The sequence below is a fragment of the Oryctolagus cuniculus genome, chromosome 15 (genome assembly GCF_051225735.1).
Source record: "Oryctolagus cuniculus isolate XC-2025 breed Fujian yellow rabbit chromosome 15, ASM5122573v1, whole genome shotgun sequence".
NCBI classification, from domain to species: Eukaryota; Metazoa; Chordata; class Mammalia; order Lagomorpha; family Leporidae; genus Oryctolagus; species Oryctolagus cuniculus.
In genome coordinates this window covers 85,374,254-85,393,315 of record NC_142881.1, presented here as the reverse complement: position 1 = coordinate 85,393,315, position 19,062 = coordinate 85,374,254, and the positions used below count along the sequence as shown (strand labels likewise).

Genomic DNA, 19,062 nt, shown 5'->3' with positions numbered 1-19,062 from the left:
CAGGTCCTGGTTAGGGTTGTGGGTTCCCAGCCAGCCACCTGGGAGGCCCCAGAGAGCGCCCGAGGCACAGCCACGATCTACCCCTGCTTCCCAGAAGCCCCGCTTCACCAGGGTCCAAGGCACGGGAGTGTCCGCCCAGGGGCTGAGCCGGGAGCACTCCCTGTAAGCTGGGGCCCTCTGCTAGGGTCTGGCGCCATGGTGTGGTGGGTATAGCCTCTGCCTGCGATGCTGCCATCCCATGTGGGCACTGGTTTGAGTCCTGCCTGCTCCACTTTCGATCCAGCTCCCTAATGCACCTGGGAAAGCAGCGGAAGATGACCCAAGTGCTTGGGGCCCCTGCACCCACGTGGGAGACCCAGCAGAAGCTTCTGGCTCCTGGCTTCCTAATGGCCCAGCTCTGACCATTATGGCCATCTGGGTAGTGAACCTGCAGGTGGAAGATCTCCCTCTCTGTCTATAACTCGGCCTTTCAAATAGATAAATAAATCTAAAAATGCAAACAAACAACAAAAAACCCTCACTCACCCAGTGACCCAGTGAGAGGTTCCAGGGCAGGAGTCGCACCTGCCTCTGACTCCGCCTTTCCCACAGCCCTCTACCTCCCCCAGAAAGCCTGGGGGGGGGGAGGAGGGGGGAGGAGAGAGAGACCTCTCACTGGGCCAGGCACACAGCTTCCAGTGGAGTTCCCAGTGGCTGTGGGGGCTGGAAAGGCCCAGAACAGCCACCCCCCAGCTTGCTGAGCCCTGGCCCGGGGGCGGGAGTTACGTCCCCTTTCTCCTGTGGCTCCCTGCTCCACCATGACACCTGCCCCCGCTCCGAGAGGCCTGCAGGGGGAGGCAGGAGGGTTGCCACAGTGCTCAGGGCGGATGCCAGCCTGCCTCACACTCCCCCCACCCCCGTTTCTGACATCACCACCCAGACGCCCAATCAGACTCTCCCAGGCTGCCTGCCAGTCCCTGGGCAGCCACCACTGCCCTGGTCAGCAGGAACAAGAGTGCAGTGGCTCTGCGGAGCCCAGGTGAGTGGGAGGCCGGCCCACACCGAGAGCCGGGGGCTGTCTCCTCCCCCAGGCCCCCATGGGGAGGCCAGGTCAGAGAGGGCCACTTGGTTACCAAATGGTACTGATGCTGCCTGCAGCTCTCTGGAGCCTTGGGGGTCGGCCCTAAACCTGTCTGGCCTCGGTTTTTCTACCCGTGAAGTGGGTCCATCTGGGTGGTCAGGGAGCCTTGGGAAGTGTCTCAGACCCCGGGGCTGCTGCTCCCTGGCTCACGCCTCCTGGGGCCCCAACTTCTTCCCCACAGGGAAGACGCAGGACAGACTGGCCAGCTGCGGTGTAGAAAGCCCCAGGAGTCCAGCAGCACTGCGGCCCAGGGGAAGGTGAGGTGCAGGGGACGGCGGGCGCCCCTGAGCTTGGGCACCCGACAAGGGATGCGAAATGGGTGAGGGAGGCCATGGTGCAGAATTAGGGCGGCAGCGCCAGCTGGAGGCCGCCAGGGGGCGCTCTACACCCGGGCAAAGCCAGACCCGCCTCTGGCGCGCGTCGCTGCCGGGCCCTTCCCGGCGGGGGTCAGCCTCACCCTGGAGCGTTTCCCGAGCCTGCTGGTGCAGGCCGGGGGTCCCCGTCCCAGCCTGAGCCCCAGAGGCCCCGAGGAGCCGGGATCCGGCCCGAGGATGCTCAGCTCGCGCAGATGTCCGCGGCCCTGCCCGCGGGGGCCGGGGCCGGGGCCAAGACCAGGCCGCCCAGGCGAGGGAGAGGGGGCTGGGAGACCGAGCCTCGAGAAAGGCTCCCCAGGCGGGGGCTCCTCTACGCGGCCAGAGCTCCAGGTGAGCGCACCGGGGACCAGCGAAGCCCAGGTTCCCCATGCTGGAGGGCAGGGTGCGGAACCCAGGACCCTGCTCTCGCGGTTCAGCCAGGCCTGTGTCCAGGCCTCAGTCCGCAGCCGCGGCCCTGCGAGGAGGCCTGAGAATCCCACCTCGGGGTACTGACACTCGGTGCTGAGAAACTATGGCAGAAGCCCCCAGCAGCTAGCGGGTGGGCCGGGTGGCCAGGGCCAGCGTGGCCGCCCCACTGCCTTGGAAGTTGCCCTCGGGGAGGCCAGGGCTGGGGTGGGTGCCTGGAGAGCGGCCCCTCTGCCCCCCGAGTCCTTGTCCCTCAGTGGCCCCTGGTTTCTGGAGCCCTTGTCCCCTCTCCCCGTGGCACCTGTCAGCTTCGCTACTTGCGGCTCTTTCTTATACCAGCCCAATGCCTTGTGGGAAAGCAGCCCCACCGGGCTCCTGGGATGACAGCCAGCGGCTATGGCCAATCAGCGCATCTCATTGGTTTGGATTGGCTCAGGGATGGACGGGCGACCCAATCAGGGCCCTGGGCCAGAGAGGGGGAAGAGGGAGGGGCCGCGGAGAGCCTCCTGGGAAGTGCCCTTTCTTCCTGTTGGCGCCTGAAGCTTGTTCGGACATTTTTTATGAGGGAGCTTTGATGGCCGGGAAACCTACGGCCCCAGAAGCGAACAGGAAGATTGACAGGAGACCCAGGTTCCAGCCGTGCCTGAAGCCCGTTGCCAGATGGGGGCTGTCTGGGGAGAGCATTTGGCCTGGAGTTCAAGCCGAGCGTGGGACACCCGCATCCCAAAGCGGAGGGTCCGTGTTCAAGTCCCTGCTCCACTCCCAATTCCAGCTTCCAGTGCATATGCTCTGTAGGTTCGGGTTCCTGCCACTCATGTGGGGGGCCCGGATGCACATCCCAGCTCCTGGTGTGCACCTGGCCCAGTTCTGGCTGTTGCCGGCACCTGGGAGGTGAACCAGCAGATGGAAGCTCTCTCGCTAGCTCGCTCGCTTTCTCTCTCTCTCTCTCTCTCTCTCTCTCTCTCTCTCTCTCTGCATCTCAAATACAAAGGTGGGGATACAAAGGTAGCTCCTGATGGAGCTAGTGAGTCCCCCTCTCCCACCCATATTTTTAAAGGCAACAGGGCGTGCTTTTTGCTCCCCGAGCCTGAAGCTTCTTACTTGATGGTATTAGTGTCCCCTTTCGTCCCAGAGAGAAAATGACGACTGGGAAGGTGTGCAGAGGCCAGGTGTAATCACAGCCCGGGGTGTCAGATCACAGTGAACCCCCGATTAGCAGTCACCGGGCCCCAGGCCGCCGTGTTTGGAACTTGCTTCTCCTGCGGCTGGCGCCTGGCTTGTGTTCCAGTCCACACCGCTGGAGACAGGGAAACGCCCTTGGGTGTCGAGTGCCAAGTGGAAAGCCCCTGCTGCTCCAGGTCATGGGGTGGGTTTCTCCCTCTCACTCCCCAGTCTTCCCCGTCACCCCCCGCCCGCAGTCCCATGCCTGTAGGAAAATGTCACCCTGCCTTCAGAGGGTCGCCAAGGCCTGCCCAGCTCCACCCACCCCACCCCACCCCACCCAGCTCCCTGCCTCTGCCCCTGCTCTGTCTTCTCAGCCTTGCCGGCCAGGCCACTCACTGCCCCCTGGGGACTGAGAACATACAGGCACCTGAGTGCTTACCTGCTGGCCCCGGCCGCTCCCGGCTGCCCCGAGTCATTGCCAGCAGGCACAGCCTGGCCTCTTTGCGCTGTCTCGGGGCTCCTCTTGAGGGGCTGCCCCCGGATCCCCATCCCCGAGGCATGCGCTGAGACAACCCAGTCCCAGGTCCACCTCCACCCCCACTCTGTGCTGTGACAGCCCCACTCCTGCTTCCCCGGCACCCCGGGGTGGGAAGGAGCTGCCTGTGCTAAGTGCAGTAAGTGCTGGCTATGCCTGCCTCACCTCCCTAAACGTGATGGCTTTTATAATCACAACTCTGCCAGCTCAATTCAGCAGAGCAAAGAGACAAGGAGGGTGCGGGGAAGAATGTTCTAGAATGCTGGAGCCAGCCCTCCCCAGAGCTGCTCCTCTGGCTGCAGAAACCCCTGGTGTGTTTAAACACTGCCTGGGGGCCTACCTTGACCACTGGTCAGCAAAGGCAATGGCTGAGCAAACAAACAGCCTGGGGCTGTCTCTGTGCCCAATGCGCCTTTCAATTGTCCAGAGCTGTCAGTGATGCCAGACGGAGGCTCAATTTCCTGAGATGAAATGGGGAAGCCATGCTGTCTGGCCTGTGGGTGGAGACCAGCTCCACCCAAGCCCCACTAAGGGGATTCACGATGGCTGCAGGCTGGGGGCAGAGCAGGACGGTGAGGTGGGGGTTGTAGGGGGTGGAAGGGAGGGTCTCATTTGTGCCTCCTGGAAGCTGCCCTGCAGTGTGCATTCCAGGCTGCCTGGGAAACACAGCTCCCAGCTAATCGGAGAAATCCAACCTCATCTAAGACGTGTGTTTTGGAGTTTTGAGATTCATGAAGCCTCTCACTTCCACTGTCTCCTTCACCCCCCATCACCTCCAGGAGGCGGGGTCGTGACTTCCCGTTTTACAGATTTGAGGAACCGATACCCAGAGACCCCAGGACTTCCCCCAAGGCCATGCTGAGATCCCTGGGTACACTCGGGGAGCGGGGACCAACTGCTCGCGGCTTCTCGTTTGGAATCCCAGCAAGCACCAGATAAAGGGCATTCTAAATTTGTTTCTTTTCTGCAGATGCTGATCTGGTAGTGGAAAGCAGGAATTAGCGTGCCTGCCTGAGGATGTGGTGGGGTCTCGGTCGCAAGGACTTAGAAGGGATCTGTGCTCACTGCCAGCTTCGTGATGCTGCCCACAGCTGCCAGCAAGAGGAGAACCTTCGCAGCCAGATACTTCAGTAAGAATTTCGTGCTGCTCCGGTGGGGGGGGGGGTGCTTCACCTTCGCTCCTGATTGCTTGCTTCCGGGCCGGGGTCACCCAAGGCCACCAAGGCCACCACGTGGGTCTTGTGGGCTAAGAGCACTTAGCTGCATCTGCAATTGGGGTCCTGCCCTCTCTCGGCTCCTGGGCACTGACCGATGGCCCAGCACTGCTGCCCCCTGAAACAGGGCAGTGGCCCCATGCCTGCTTGCAAACAGGGCCGTCGGCACAACTGTGATGGTCAGAGGGCCTCGGCCTTGCCCGGCTGATGACACTCAGAGTCTGGGACCGCCCTGTGTGCAGCTTGAGGCTGCTCCGGATCCTGGCTTGGAAGCCAGCCAGGGAGGGCGTTGGGAGGCAATGAGGATGCCTCGGTAGCCATCAGTAATGTGTGGACCACAGGCAGGCGCTGGCTGGATAGGACAGCTGGCAGATGCTGTTGAGTGAGCTGTGAAGGTGTGAGCTGGGTGGTGTGTGAGCGCTAGCCAGGGCAGTTTGTTACGGTGTTGCCTGCTCATCGGGACCTGAGCACCCTGAAATTTCAGAGGCTGGTGGGGGCAGTGCACTCAGGGGCCCCCAAGCCGGGCCCCAGGGCAGTGGCCGCGAGAGCTTGGAAAACTCCACGGATGTGAGCGTCGCTGGTCTTGGCGGGGGAGGCGGAGGGGGGCTCGGCGTCAGCTTGTTTTTCAAGTCTCGGGTGGATGCTGTCTGACTCCAGGGTGAGGAGGCAGAGACCTGAGCTGAGGGAAGGGCTCAGCTGCCTCGGCTGGGGTCTGGGTGTGTGGGGGGGGGGGGGGGTGAGGAGGAAAGCTGTGTGCCCACAAAGAGCTAAGTGAGCCGGGACACCAGGATGCCCGGACCTCTCTCTGGGTTGGCCTCGTGCTGTGAATGCTTCTCGTGCTCACTTCCCTGGGTCTTGCTTTGCGAAGGTGAGTAGGAGAGGAGAAGCAGCAGCCTTGAGCTCTGATCCCACAGCGCTGAGGAGTAAAAATCTCAGGTATTTTCTCTGGGCTGGGGTTACAGCATTGTCTGACGGGACAGGAAAAGCCCATTGCTTTTGTGGAAAGTTCCAGCCACTAGATTTCCATGAAGAAGTAGAAGAGATCCTTTCTCAAAACCCTTTGAGAAAGGGACCGATGAGGTATCTCACCAGATGCCTGAATTCAGTGAACTGCATTGAGTTAATATTTTCCTTAAGGTGCGGCTCATACAAAGTCAAATGATCCCTTTGAGGTGTAGAATGCACAAGCAGTTCGTATATGCACAATGTTGTGCAAGCCTGTCTGTCTAGCTGCGAAAGCACTTTCCTCACCCTGTGTCCAGGAAGCAAGTGGCTTCCTCCTCTGCACCCCGTCCCTGGCAGCTGCCCTCCTGTGTTCCATCTCTGTGTGCTATTCTGAGTTTGAAACATTTTTGTCGAGGCTCATCAGTGTTGTAGCACACGCCGGTGCTACATACCTTTTGATTGGCTTAAGTTATATGTGATGGGTTAACCTCAAGCACTTTGACAGCTTTTTAAAATGTATTTATGAGAGAGAGAGAGAGAGAGAGAGAGAGAGAGAGAGAGAGATCTTCCATTTGCTGGTTCACTCCCCAAATGGCTCCAATGTCCAGGGCTGGGCCAGGCCAAACCCAGGAGGCTGGAACTCCATCCAGGTCTCCCACGTGGGCGCAGGGGCCCAAGCACTTGGGCTGTCTTCCACTGCTTTCCCAGGTGCAGTAGCAGGGATCTGGATGGGAAGGGAAGCAGCCAGGGGTGCCGATAGGGGATGCTGGCATCACGGGCAGCAGCTTAGCCATAACTGCCTACATTTTCACAGCTTTGTAAGAATAGGCTGGCAGTGCCTGGAAGGTCTCAGAAAATACAGGAGTCCATCTCTCTCTATCTAAGATTGTTGGGTGTACCAGTCGTCTTTTCAGGGCTACAACATACTTCAAACACGCTCCTTACGAAGGAAGTGCGTTGGGGCTCATGGTTTTGGAGGTTCTCAGCCCCAGCTCCGGTGGGCTGCAAGCACCGGACATAGGTCTGGTGAGGCAGGAAGAGTGGCAGTGAAGTTCGTGAGTGGAGCAGGGAGCACACTGAGAGCCAAGAAGCAGGGAGCAGGTCTGTGCCCTCCCCTTGTCAAGCCGCTGTGCGCTGACCCTGAGCTCCGCCCTGACAACCGAATGCAATCTGACCACTTCCCACGGCCTCACCTTCAGACACAGCCCCTGGAGTAAGCTTCCACCCCCAACCCATGAACGATTAACGTGAGACTTTGGGGACCAAGCCTTCAGCACGTGGGCCTTTAGGGAACGCCAGACTAATACCAAACCCTAACATCAGGCAACTGGAGTCTGCTTTCAGGGACCTTCTCAGGGGCCTGGGCAAATGGAAAGTTCCCAGGGTTAAATTGTGCTGCCATACAACTCATAATGTCTCCTGGTTGACAGCCCACCAGAGCCGTATCAGCAGGATGGCAGAGGCCACACAGTGCTGGTCTTGGTGTCTCGTGTGCTAAAGCTCCCTTCCACCCAGCAGTGGGCCCCAACCATGGCTCCAGCACTCGTAGGCCCTCAGCTTTCCCCGGGGGTCTCTCCTGCCGCCTCAGAGCAGCCGAGGCCCCTTTTCTCACCAACTCCCCAAACTTCTGCTTGCTGGTCTGCCTGGTTCTCTCCCTCCCAAGGACTGGTGGTTTCTCCCTGGAGCTGGCCATCCTGGGCACAAGGCGCCACTGCACCCCTGAAACGTGGTGGTGAGAAAGGCAACAACCCCTGCCCTACCCAGCCAATGCATCCAGAAAGAAGGGGGTGAGTCCCACCAGCCCTACCAGGCCCCAGCTCCCTGGCCACAGGGCAAGTTCAGGACCAAGGCCAGGGGCGGCTTGATGAGGATTCCCCATTGCACCCCTCCCCCAGCCTCCAGAGACTGTGACTTGGCTCACCTTGGCCTTCCCCAGGAATGCTCCCTGATGTAGAATGGCAGGGATTCCAGGGGACCCCAGAAACCTGAGTAGGGAGGCAAGACTATGTCCTGGGAGAGGAGGACCCTTAGGGAGAGGAGAACTGAATAGGAGCAGGGGCTGATAAGAGAGGAAAGGCAGGTGGATGCCGTTTGAGGAGGCCAGGCTGTTTCTCCTGGGCCACAGGCTCAAAGTAGAGGGCTCATGCTCCCATGAGAATTGTCAGGAAGAACGCCGTTGTGGCGGGGTGTGGGGTCAGCTCTCACCTCATTCTGACCAGGGCCTCCCTGTTGTGTCTGCCCTTGGCCCTTCTCTCTCTTCTCAGTAAGATCTGTCACTCACCGCACTTGTCCCAGCGGAGTCCCATGTCACTCATTGTTAGCCCGCCAGGCCCGCCTCCATCCAGCTTGCCACGGCCCCTCCCATCAGCACCTGCCGTGTCTCCCCATCGCTGGGCACTGGCAGCGCCAGCCTCCTCACCCATCCCCAAATGGGTCGGGCCTTGGCCTGTGCCTTGGCTGCTCTGTGGACCATTCTTCCCCCTACATGGCCTCCTGGGTCCTGTGCTCACCCGCTCTGACTTTTACCCACGCCTCACCACCGAGGCCTCCCGATCGCCTGGCACAGTCAGGATGGAGAGATGATGTAGTCTCTGGGAGGGTTAGGTGCTGCATCCTGCCCCTGACTGTGACTCAGGAACCCAGGCAGAAGGCACAGCTCTGGTCTGGGATGCTGCCAGTCCCCAGGCCACAGGGCCAAGAGAGGGTGAGATTCTGCATGGGCTCGTGACAGCAAGTAAACCCTCAGCCTGGGCGTGACATGTGCCACACTCCACTCACGCTTGTCACTGGCTCTGGCCCTGGCCACCCCCAGGGAACAAGTCTGCAGTACCCCATGCCTAGACGCGGAGCCCGCACTCACTACAGCCCCATCCGACACCCCATACTCCTTCCTCATTTCCTTTAATTGTTTCAATTTAACATACAGACACACATGGGTAAAGAGACAGAGCCAGAGAGAGCTACCATCTACTGGTTCATTCCTCAGATGCCCACAGCCACCAGAGCTGGGCTGGGGCAAAAGCCAGGAGCTGGACCGCGATCCTGGTCTCCCACGTGGACAGCAGGAGTCCAGTTCCTGGGGCCCGCACTGCTGCCCCCAGGGTCTGCACTGGTGGGAAGCTGGAGTCAGGAGCTGGCGCTGGTGCGGGACGTGGGTGTCTCAGCCGTGAGGCCAGGCACCTCCTTCTGTGGTTTCTTCATAGCGTTTGTCATCATCATATTGATATGTAAGTTCCATTGAGTAAAATTTACCCATTTGTTTTAATTGTTTAAGTTTTATGTATTTGAAACTCAGAGTCAGAGAGAGAGAGAGATCGAGAGCTTCCATCCACTGGTTCACTCCCCAAATGGCTACAACAGCCAGGGCTGGGCCAGGCCGAAGCCAGGAGTTTCATCCAGGTTTCCTACGTGGGTGCAGGAGCCCAGGGACTTGGGCCATCTTCTGCTGCTTTCCCAGGTGCCTTAGCAGGCAGTTAGACTTCAGCTTCTTTTGCACCAAAATAAGCTTATCTTTGCATTCTATTTCCCAGAACTTTTTAAGTGGCTTCCTAGTCCCCACTCCCTGTCCCAGCCCGAGGAGCCAGTGTCTGCTTTCTGTCCTCATGGTTGCCTTCCCTGCACGGTTTACATAAACGGCGTCAGACTCGGCGCTATACACAGCCTTTCCCATTGCGTTTCATTCCGTGTAACGTGTCTGAGGCTCGTCTGTGCCCTCATGTGCACTGGTGACATCTCCTGTTGTGTGCGTGCACATTGGCTTATCTGCTCGCCAGCTGATGGATTGGGGGCGGTGTCCGGTCCAGGATTACCAGTGAATAACACTGCTATGAACACTCACACGCATGTCTGCCCATGAACGCATGCTTTCATCTCTCCTGCCGAGTCTTGTGGTAAGTGTGTGTTCAATTTTTAAGAAATTGCTGTATTCTCTCTCTCTGTATCTGAGCTTTTCTTAACATTTATTTTCCACATATATGTGAGATTGTGTAATATTTTCCTTGCTGTGTCTGGCTTATTTCACTGAGGTTAACTCCCCTCCATATTGAAGCAGATGCCAGGATCATTTCCTGTATCAGGGCTGAATAGTGTTCCATTGTGTATATCAGCCGTGATTTATTTTTTTTCCCAAAGATTTTATTTACTTAGGTGAGAGTAGAGTTACAGACATAGAGAGGGAGAGACAGAGGTCTTCCATCCACTGGTTCACTTCTCAAATGGCTGCAACGGCCGGAGCTGAGCCGATCTGAAGCCAGGAGCCAGGAGCTTCTTCTAGGTCTCCCACGTGAGTGCTTTCCCAGTCTGTAGCAGAGAGCTGGATGGGAAGAGGAGAAGGCCGGATTCGAACCAGTGCCCATATGGGTGGCCAGCACCACAGACAGTGTCTTAGGCCACTATGCCGGCTGTTCATGTGTTGATCAGCACTTAGATTGTCTTCACACCTTGGCTGTTGTGAAGAGTTCTGCCATCAACAGGGGCTCTGGGGGCTGCTGCTGTGGCACAGTGGATTAAAGCCCCAGCCTGCTGTGCTGGCATCCGATATGGGTGCTGGTTTGAGTCCTGGCTGCTCCTCTTCCGAACCAGCTCTCTGCTAAGGCCTGGGAAAGCAGTAGAAGATGGCCCAAGTGGTTGGGCCCCTGCACCCGCGTGGGAGACTTGAAAAAAGCTCCTGACTCCTGGCTTTGGATCAGCTCAGCTCTGACCGTTGCAGTCATCTGGGGAGTGAACCAGTGGAATAGAAGACCTCTCTCTTTCTCTGTCTCTCCCTCTCTCTGTAACTCTGTCTTTCAAATAAATAAAATAATTCTTAAAAAAAAAATAGGGGCTCTGGATACCTTTCTGAGGTGGTGATGTCATCTCTTTTGGGCGTATACCCATAAGAGGGATTGCTGGCTCGTCCAGACCTCCATTTGTAATTTCTTTGGGAATCTCCGTATTGCCTTCCACGATGGCACAGCCACCTGCATTCCTGCCGACAGCAGGCTAGGGTCCCTTGTCCTCCGGACTCTCACCCTCATCTGCTTTCTCCTGACTTCCTATTAATAGCCATTTTCTCTTCTTAAAAAGAGAAACTTTTTAAAAGATATTCATTTATTTGAAAGGCAGAGCCATAGAAAGGGAGAGACAGACGGAGAGAGAGAGAGAGAGAGAGAGAGGTCTTCCATCCACTGGTTCACTCCCCAGATGGCTGCCATGGCCAGGGTTGAGCCAGCCCAAAGGCAGGAACCAGAAATTCTGTAGTTCTCTGCGTGGGTGACAGGGGCCAAGCACTTGGCCTGTCATCTGCTGCTTTCCCAGGTGCATTAGCAGGGAGCTGGATTGGAAGCAGAGTAGCTGGGTCATGAACCAGTGCTCAGATGGGATGCCAGTGTTACAGGTGGCAGCTTAACCTGCTGCACCACAATGCTGGCCCTTGTCCTTGGTTTTTGTTTTATTATTATTATTATTATTTAATTAGTTTTTAACAGATTCGATATAGTTTGCAGATACAAATTTAAGAATATGGTAATATTCCCTTCTTCCCGCCATCTCTCTCACTTTCTTTCTTTTCCCAGTTTTTGAGACAACATATTTTAAATTTACATTAAAGTAAAAAGGCTTGATGAATTATTCAACAAGAAGTTTAACAAGTAGAAAGCAAAAAGATCCTGGTTTAATGGGAATATAGACAGCAACTATACACAATAACTGAATGGAAAAATGATCATTTCACCCATATACAGTAAATTTTGAAATAATCACAGATCATTAAAATTATAGTAGCATAACGTCCTTAACTGCTTGTTTGACAAAAGTATAAAACAAAGTTTTACAAAGCTATATTTGCAGCAATACTGATACACACAGGCATTTCTTTTTTTGTTTCTGTTTTTTGAATTTTTTCCTTTATCTTAGCTCCCATATCAAAGGGAGGACCCATGGTACTTGTCTTTCTGTGTCCAGCTTAGTTCACTCAGCATGGTGTCCTCCAGGTTCTTCCATTTTGCTGCAAATGACAGAATTCCATTCATTTCTTATAGTTGAAGAATATCCCACTGTCTATACACACACACACACACACACACACCACATTTTCTCTATCAATTCCTCTGATGGTGGGCGCCTTGGCTGATCCCAAATTTTGGCTGTTGTGAACAGTGCTGCTCTGAACATGGTGGCGCAGGTATCTGATACAGCGTGTGCTAGTCTTTTGGGTCTTTACCCAGAAGTGGGAGTGCTGGATCATATGGCAGGTCTATTGCTAGTTTTTTTAAAGAAACCTGCATGGTGTTTTCCACGCTGGCTGCACTAGTTTACATTCCCACTCACAGTGTGTGTGTGCCCCTTTCTCCACTCCCTTGCCAGCTTTTGATACTCTCTGTCTTTTGGCTGTTTAGCTATTCTGACAGCAGTGAGGTGATATTTCATCATGGCTCTTATTTGCATTTCTCTGATGGCTAGTGATATTGAGCATTTTTTCACGTATTTGTTGGCCATTTGTATTTCTTCCTTTGAGAACTGTCCATTGAGGATATTAACCCTTTGCCAGATAGGTAGCTCGCAAATATTTTTCCCCATCCTATTTTATGTCTCTTTGCTCTATTGGTTGTTTCCTTTGCTATGCAGAAGCTTCTGAGTTTGATAGAGTCTCATTATTTAGTTCTGCTTTTGTAGCCTGTGCTTTGGGGGGTCTTGTCCAAGAAGTTGTCTTCTATGCCAATGTCCTGGAGTGTTTCCCCTATGCTTTCTTTCAGCAACTTCATAGTCTCAGATATTACATTTAGGTCTTTGCTCCATCTTGAGTTGTTTTTTGTATGGTGAGAGGTTTGGATCTAATTTCGTTCTTCTACATATACACATCCCATTTTGCCAGCACCATTTGTTGAAGGGATTATCCTTACTCCCCTGTATGGGCTGAGCACTTAAGTCAAAATCAGTTGGCTGTGTGTAAGTGGATTAATTCTCTCTATTCTGTTCCATTGATCTGTGTGTCCATTTTTAGACCAGTACCATACTGTTTTAATTACTATAGCTTTGTAGTATGCTTTGAAGTCAGCTATTTTGATGCCTCCAGCTCAGTTTTTCTTGCTCAAGATCACCTTGGCTATTTTGGGTCTTTTGTGAGTCCATATGAATTTTAAGATTTTATTTTCTAATTTTGTAAAGAATGTCATTAAGATTTTTGATAAGGATTGCATTGAATCTGTAGATAGTTTTAGGTAGTACAGACATTTTAATGATATTGAGTATTCCAATCCATGAGCAAGGAATAACTTTCCATTTTTCTGTGTCCTTGGTGATTTCTTTCATCAGTGTTTGTTAATTTTCATTGCAGAGATCTTTTACTTCTTTGGTTAAATTTATTCCTAAATATTTGATTTTTTGTGGTTATTGTGAATGGGATTTCTTGATTTCTCTTTCAGTGAGTTCATCCTTAGTGTATTGAAAACTGCTATTTTATGTTTATTTTGTAACCTGCATCTTTCCTGAATTGGCTTAACAGTTCTAACATCTTTTTGATGGAGAATTTAGGTTTTTTCATGTATCTCATCATGTCTTCTGCAAACATGGATAGCTTGACTTCCTCTTTTCTAATTTTGACACCTTTTATTTCTTTCTCCTCCCTAGTTGCTCTTGCTAAAGCTTCCATCACTATATTTAATAACAGTGAAAGTAGACATCATTGCCATTTTCCAAATATGAGGGGCAATACTTTCAGCTTTTCCCATTCAGTGTGATGTTGGCTACTGGCTTGTCATATATAACGTCTATAATTTTGAGCTGTATTCCTTCTATACCTAACTTGTGGGTGGTGTTTATCATGAAGGGGTATTGAATCTTTTCAAATGCTTTCTCTATTGAGATGACCGTATGGTTTTTGTTTGTCATTCTGTTCATGTGATATATGAAGTTGTGCACACACATACATACACAGACACACGGGCTGGGGAAGCTGCACAAGAATGCAGGGGGCCCAGCTGCTGCTAAATGCCAATGACCCGAGTTAGCAGGCTGGCAGTAATCTTGTGGGCTGCTTCTCCCTCTCCAAAATCACCAAGAACCTCTCTGGGCCCAGCCTAATGGAAACACGCGAGCCGCATTACAAAACCATCACAAAACCACGTTCTCTACTTTCTATTAGGGAAAGCCCAGGGAAGCTTGGAGGCCATTCTGAGACCCTAGTGGACTGACTTGAGGAGAAGTAGTAGATGGGTAGAGGAGGAAGAGGCCATTTAAACAGACCGTGAAAGGGCAGAGCAGGAGCTGTACCGAAACAGTGGCCGTGAAGACGGAACATGAAAAGATGGAGTTCGCAGGTCTTGGTGGCTGACTGCATGTGGCAGAGAAGGGAGAATGGAGGCATGTCTAGGCCCCGTCTACTGGCTCGGGCAGCTGGGAGGGTGGACATGCCGTTGTCGGAAGAGTTTGCAAGAGAAGGAATAAGTGTGTAGCAGACTCTTCTGTCCCTTTATGCAGACTCTTTCAGCAGGTTCTGTCCTCTCACTGTCCCATCTCACTGACCCCAGCACCAGCCGTCCATCCATCTGTCCATTTATCCACCATCCATTGTGTACATCACCCATTCTTCCATCCCTCCAGTCTTCTATCCATCCACCATTCCCCCATCCACTATTCATTGTCTGCCGTCTCTCCATCCACCATCCATTATCTTCTACCCATCCATCCAGTCTTCTATCCATCCACCATTCCCCCATCCACTATTCATTGTCTGCCGTCTCTCCATCCACCATCTATCCATCCACCCATCCGTCCAGTCTTCTATCTATCCACCATTCCCCCATCCACTCTTCATTGTCTGCCATCCATCCAGCCACCATCCATCCACACCTATCCGCCATCCATCAGTCCAACAGCTCTGTGAGTGAGGAGTGACGTGCACTGCCTGGCCTCACTCACGCCTTCTCTCTGCCCCTCACCCTCCACCCCAGCACAGCTGGATGGGAGTCTGTCTCCTGCAGCCTCAGAACTGTGAGTGTCCAGGGCTGTAGCTTTATCCAAAGGCTCAGTTGACCTCTGGGGGAATCAGCGGGGCTGGCAGAAACACCTGTGCCCTCACTAGCAGGTCTCTGCAGAAGGCTGTCCATAAATGCTGTGGCTCTGGGGGCGGGGGTGTGATGGGAAGCAAGCAGAGTGTCATGAACCTGTTAGCCCCTGTTCCTCTCTGCACATGTCCACCTGCACCCGACAGCTCAGGGCCCCTAGGAAATGGGGCCAAGCCTAGGGTTGTTTTTTTTTTTTCCTTTATTTATTTGGTAATGAAAAGAGGCCTAGAAGAAAGGCCCAGTGCTCCTGCCAGACTAAAACTAATAATAAAATCATGGCGTTAAAGTGGTTGACAGCGCACTTCTTCACGGTGATCTCCTTCAGCTCCTGGAGCCAGTCTGTGAGATAACAGGTTCCCATTCCACAGAGAGACTGAGGCTCAAAAACACAGCCGCGCCACGGTGCCGTCCCAGCCAGGAAGTGGTGAGGCTGTGTGTCTCTAAGCAGAGCCCAAGGTGATCTGTTTGAGGGCTGATGCCAGGACTGAGAAGGGTGGGGGCACAGCAGAGGCAGCAGACACACCGCACAGGTTCCTGGGGAGAGTGCAGAGCACCTCCTCCGGGGCGGGGCGGGGGGGGGTCCCAGGTGGAGGGGAGCTGCTCCCTGTCTCGCTCAGCTGAAGGCAGCCCGGGGGTGAGGATGCACAGCACCTGCCGACTGCACCCCTCTGCACAGCCCCCAGACCTCAGGCTTGCAGAAACCCCCCCCCCCCCGGCTGGGACCCTGGAGTTGGGGCCAGCAGTGACCTCACCCAGCAGGGAGCTAACTGTTCACTTGGCTGTGGCTGAGAACAGGACCTGGCCACCCAGGGCTGAGCTATACGCTCAGCACAAAGGTAGCTTCTCCTCCCCTGCTCAGGGGGGCGAATGAGCTGGACAGGCCTGGGGAGACGTGGAATTGGGGGCCAGGGGAATACCAGCCCCAGTTCAGGGGGTGGGGTGGGGACAGAGACGGCTTCACAAACAAGACAAAGGCCTTTCGTTCATGGCGGTCCCCCGAGACCCGCTGACTGGTGAGGGCTGCTGGGATGCGCTCGCAGGGAGGAGGGAGGGCAGGTGCCCTGCTGGGCTTGCACTGCTACACCAAGGCTGCGAGCTGTGCGCCGTTGCTTCCTCGGGCTTCGGGGGCTGGTAGCCCAGGATCGAGGTGTCGAGGTGGGGACTTGACCTCTGGGGCCTCTCTCCTTGGCGCGCCCTGTGGCTTCATGGGGCTGTCCCTCTGTGTGTGTGTGTGTGTGTGTGTGTGTGTGTGTGTCCTGCCCTCCTAGAAGGACACTGGTCGTGTGTGATGGGGGCCCACTCATGTGAGCTCATTTAACCATCACCGAGAGACTCTCCAAACACAGTCACATTCTGAGGTGCCGGTGCTTGGGACCTCAGCAGATGGAGTTTAGAGGGACACAGCTCAGCCCTCTTGCTTTCCTGGGCTCTGAGCCGGCAGCCCTGAAGTGGAGAGCCTGTGCCTGCAGCCAACGTGGTGGAGTGAGTTAAGCTGCCACTTGGGATGCTGGCATCTCATATCGCAGTGCCGGCTCAAGTCCCCGCTGCCCCACTTCCTGTCCAGCTCCCTGCTAATGTGCCTTGGAAAACGGCAGAGGATGGCCCAAGTGCTTGGGCCCCTGTAACCATGTGGAGTTTCAGGCTTCTGACTTCAGCCTGGCCCAGCCCTGGCTGTTGGAACATTTGGGGAGTAAACCAGTGGATGGAGGATCTCTCTCTGCCATGTTGCTCTGCCTTTCAAATAAGTGAATAAATAAATCTTTTTAAAAATTTGGCCTGGGAGGCAGCAATTATGGTTTAAATGGTGCTTGGGCACCTGCCACCCACACGGGAGACCCAGGTGGAGTTCCTGGGCCCTGGCTTCAGCCTGTCCCAAGTCCCAGCTCTTGTGGTGATTTGGGGAATAAACCAGCAGCTAGAACATCTCTCTGTGCCTGTGTCTTTCTGTCACTCTGCCATTCAAATAAATCAGTCAATCAGTCTACAAAACAATAAACGAGTCTGCGCTGGGGAAGCGGCTGGACAGAGCCCTGGCCTGCAGGAGCCAGGCGGAAGCCCACGAGCCCCCCCGCAGCCACGGACCCTAACCCAGCTGGGCCAGCAGCTTTCTTCCCTCCGGGGAGCAGCTTCCTTCGATGGCTTCTTTTCCTGTCCATCGGGGACAGGAGACTTGATCCTGAGCATGGTTGCAAAAGGGGCAAACCACAGCACAGTCCAGCCCCCACCGTGGTATTGCTAAGTCTCCCCAGCTCTGTGGGGATGGAGCTTTTCCTAGCTGTCCACATAAGGGAGCAGAGGACCGGGGCTCCCTCTGCATTGTTCACAGAGACACCCAAACAGCATGGGAAAAGGCAAACACTGGACATCTCTTCATTTGACTTCTCTTTATAGTCCTATCCTGCTGGGCCATGATCTTTTTATTTGTTGAGTTCTTTTATAGCCTTTGACTAAAATGTCAATTTAAAATATGTTATCTAGGGCCAGTGCAGTGGTGCAGTGGGTTAACCTGCTACCTGCGAGGCCAGCATCCCATATGAGCACAGGTTTGAGCTCCAGCTGCTCCACTTCCAAACCAACTCTCTGCTAGTGCACCTAGGAAATCAGCGGAAGATATCCCAAGAACTTGGGCCCCTGCCACCCACAAGGGAGACCTGGATGGAGTTCCTGGTTCCTGGCTTGGGCCTAGCCCAGCCCTGGGTGATACACCCATATGGGGAATGAACCATCAGATGGAGGATCTCTCTCTGTCCCTCTGTAACTCTGCCTTTCAAATAAATAAATTTTTAAAATTTTATCTCAAAAACAAAAAAGGAGAAGAAAGCAGAAAATGACTCAACCTCCCCTGCCTAGTCCATGGAGAGAGCAGCTGTTATCTCCAGAGAGCCTAGACTCAGACTTGGAGAATGGAATGCAGAGATAACTTTTTCTTTTCTTTTTTAAAGATTTATTTATTTATTTGAAAGTCAGAGTTACACAGAAAGATAAAAGAGAGGCGGCGGGGGCTGGGGGTGTCCTTCCATCCACTGGTTCACTGCTCAATTGGCTGCAATGGCCGGAGCTGTGCTGATCCGTAGCCAGGAGCCAGGAGTTTCTTCCAGGTCTCCCATACCTGTGCAGGAGCCAGAGGACTGGGGCCATCTCCTACTGCTTTCCCAGGCCATAGCAGAGAGCTGGATCAGAAGTGGAGCAGCTGGGACTTGAACTGGCACCCATATGGGATGCTGGCACTGCAGGCAACAGCTTTACCCACTACATCATAGTACCAGCCCCAACTTTATTTTCATGTGAATAAATTTTAAAATCCAGACATACATGGCATCCTCAAAAAAGTATCATGGAAAATAGGTATTATGAGAAAACTATGCTTGGATTTCAAAATTGTTTTTAGAACAAAATCAGCTCATATTTGTAATTCTATTTTTCCATGACCTTTTTGAAGTACTCTCATCTTTATTTTATGTGAAAGGCAGAGAGAGAGAAGCAGAGAAAAATAGAAGCCACAGAGAGAGTTCTTCCATCTACTAGTTCACTCCCCAAGGCCAGGCCTCCATACCCCACAATGGCCAGTCACTGGTGGCAGCTCCCCCAGGAAGAGAATGTCCCTTACAGGGGGAAGTTGCCAGTGCAGTGGAGGCTGAGGGCTGTGTGTCAGCAGCCAGGGGCTAAGGGCCACTGCAGGTCACCTCTGACCCGGCTGTGAATGCACCGTTCTCCGCGACATAAGCTCCCAGGGGCAGATGCATGGGTCAGGGTGTGCATCTCTCAAAGGTTGTGGGCGAGTCTTGGCTCAGATCCCCTGAACTGATAAGTGGGAAGGTGGGGTTTGTCCCCTTGCTGTGAGACATGTCACTGTCGCCCCACATCCTAGACCTGCACCGGACGAGGTGATTCCACAGGGCTACCCGGACAATGAGTGGGCAGGGCTGTGGGTGTATTTTGTGATGATATCATTTTGGTTATGAACATGCTTTAACATATTTTGCTGAGGCCATGGCTCCATGTCTTTCAAAAGGTCCTTATCCTTTGATTTTGCTGAGCAAAGTCACCAGGAGGAGACAGATGCATTGAAAGCAGAATTTGGGCCTCAGGGGTGGGGAGACTGAGCCTACAGAACGCAGTCAGCTCGTCACTCAGGGGTGGCACGCGGTAGACGCCTGTGCCTGCATGCTCGCACAGAAATGGGCAAGGCCCACCTCGCATTGCCCAGCCCAGCAGACTGGCGCTGTCAAGCCAGCTTAGCGTCCTCCAAGCCGGTGACCCACAC

At 54.1% G+C, this 19,062-nt stretch overlaps 1 protein-coding gene across 8 annotated transcripts in view; it reads left to right on the top strand.

Annotated features, from left to right (window-relative positions):
- The first annotated feature begins 927 nt into the window (after nt 1-927).
- The window catches only part of ARHGAP22 (Rho GTPase activating protein 22), a 189,838-nt gene continuing 171,703 nt past the window's right edge, over nt 928-19,062 (top strand). For 4 of the 8 annotated variants that reach the window (XR_007916083.3, XM_089314153.1, XM_051837519.3 and 1 more), the window contains exon 1: nt 4,483-4,728. Coding sequence is in view for 7 of the 8 variants with exons in the window: in XM_089314153.1 (XP_089170279.1) it covers nt 4,677-4,728 (52 nt within the window). In the remaining variant the exon portion in view is untranslated. The other 4 variants (XM_051837514.3, XM_089314152.1, XM_051837515.3 and 1 more) reach the window with 4 other exon arrangements.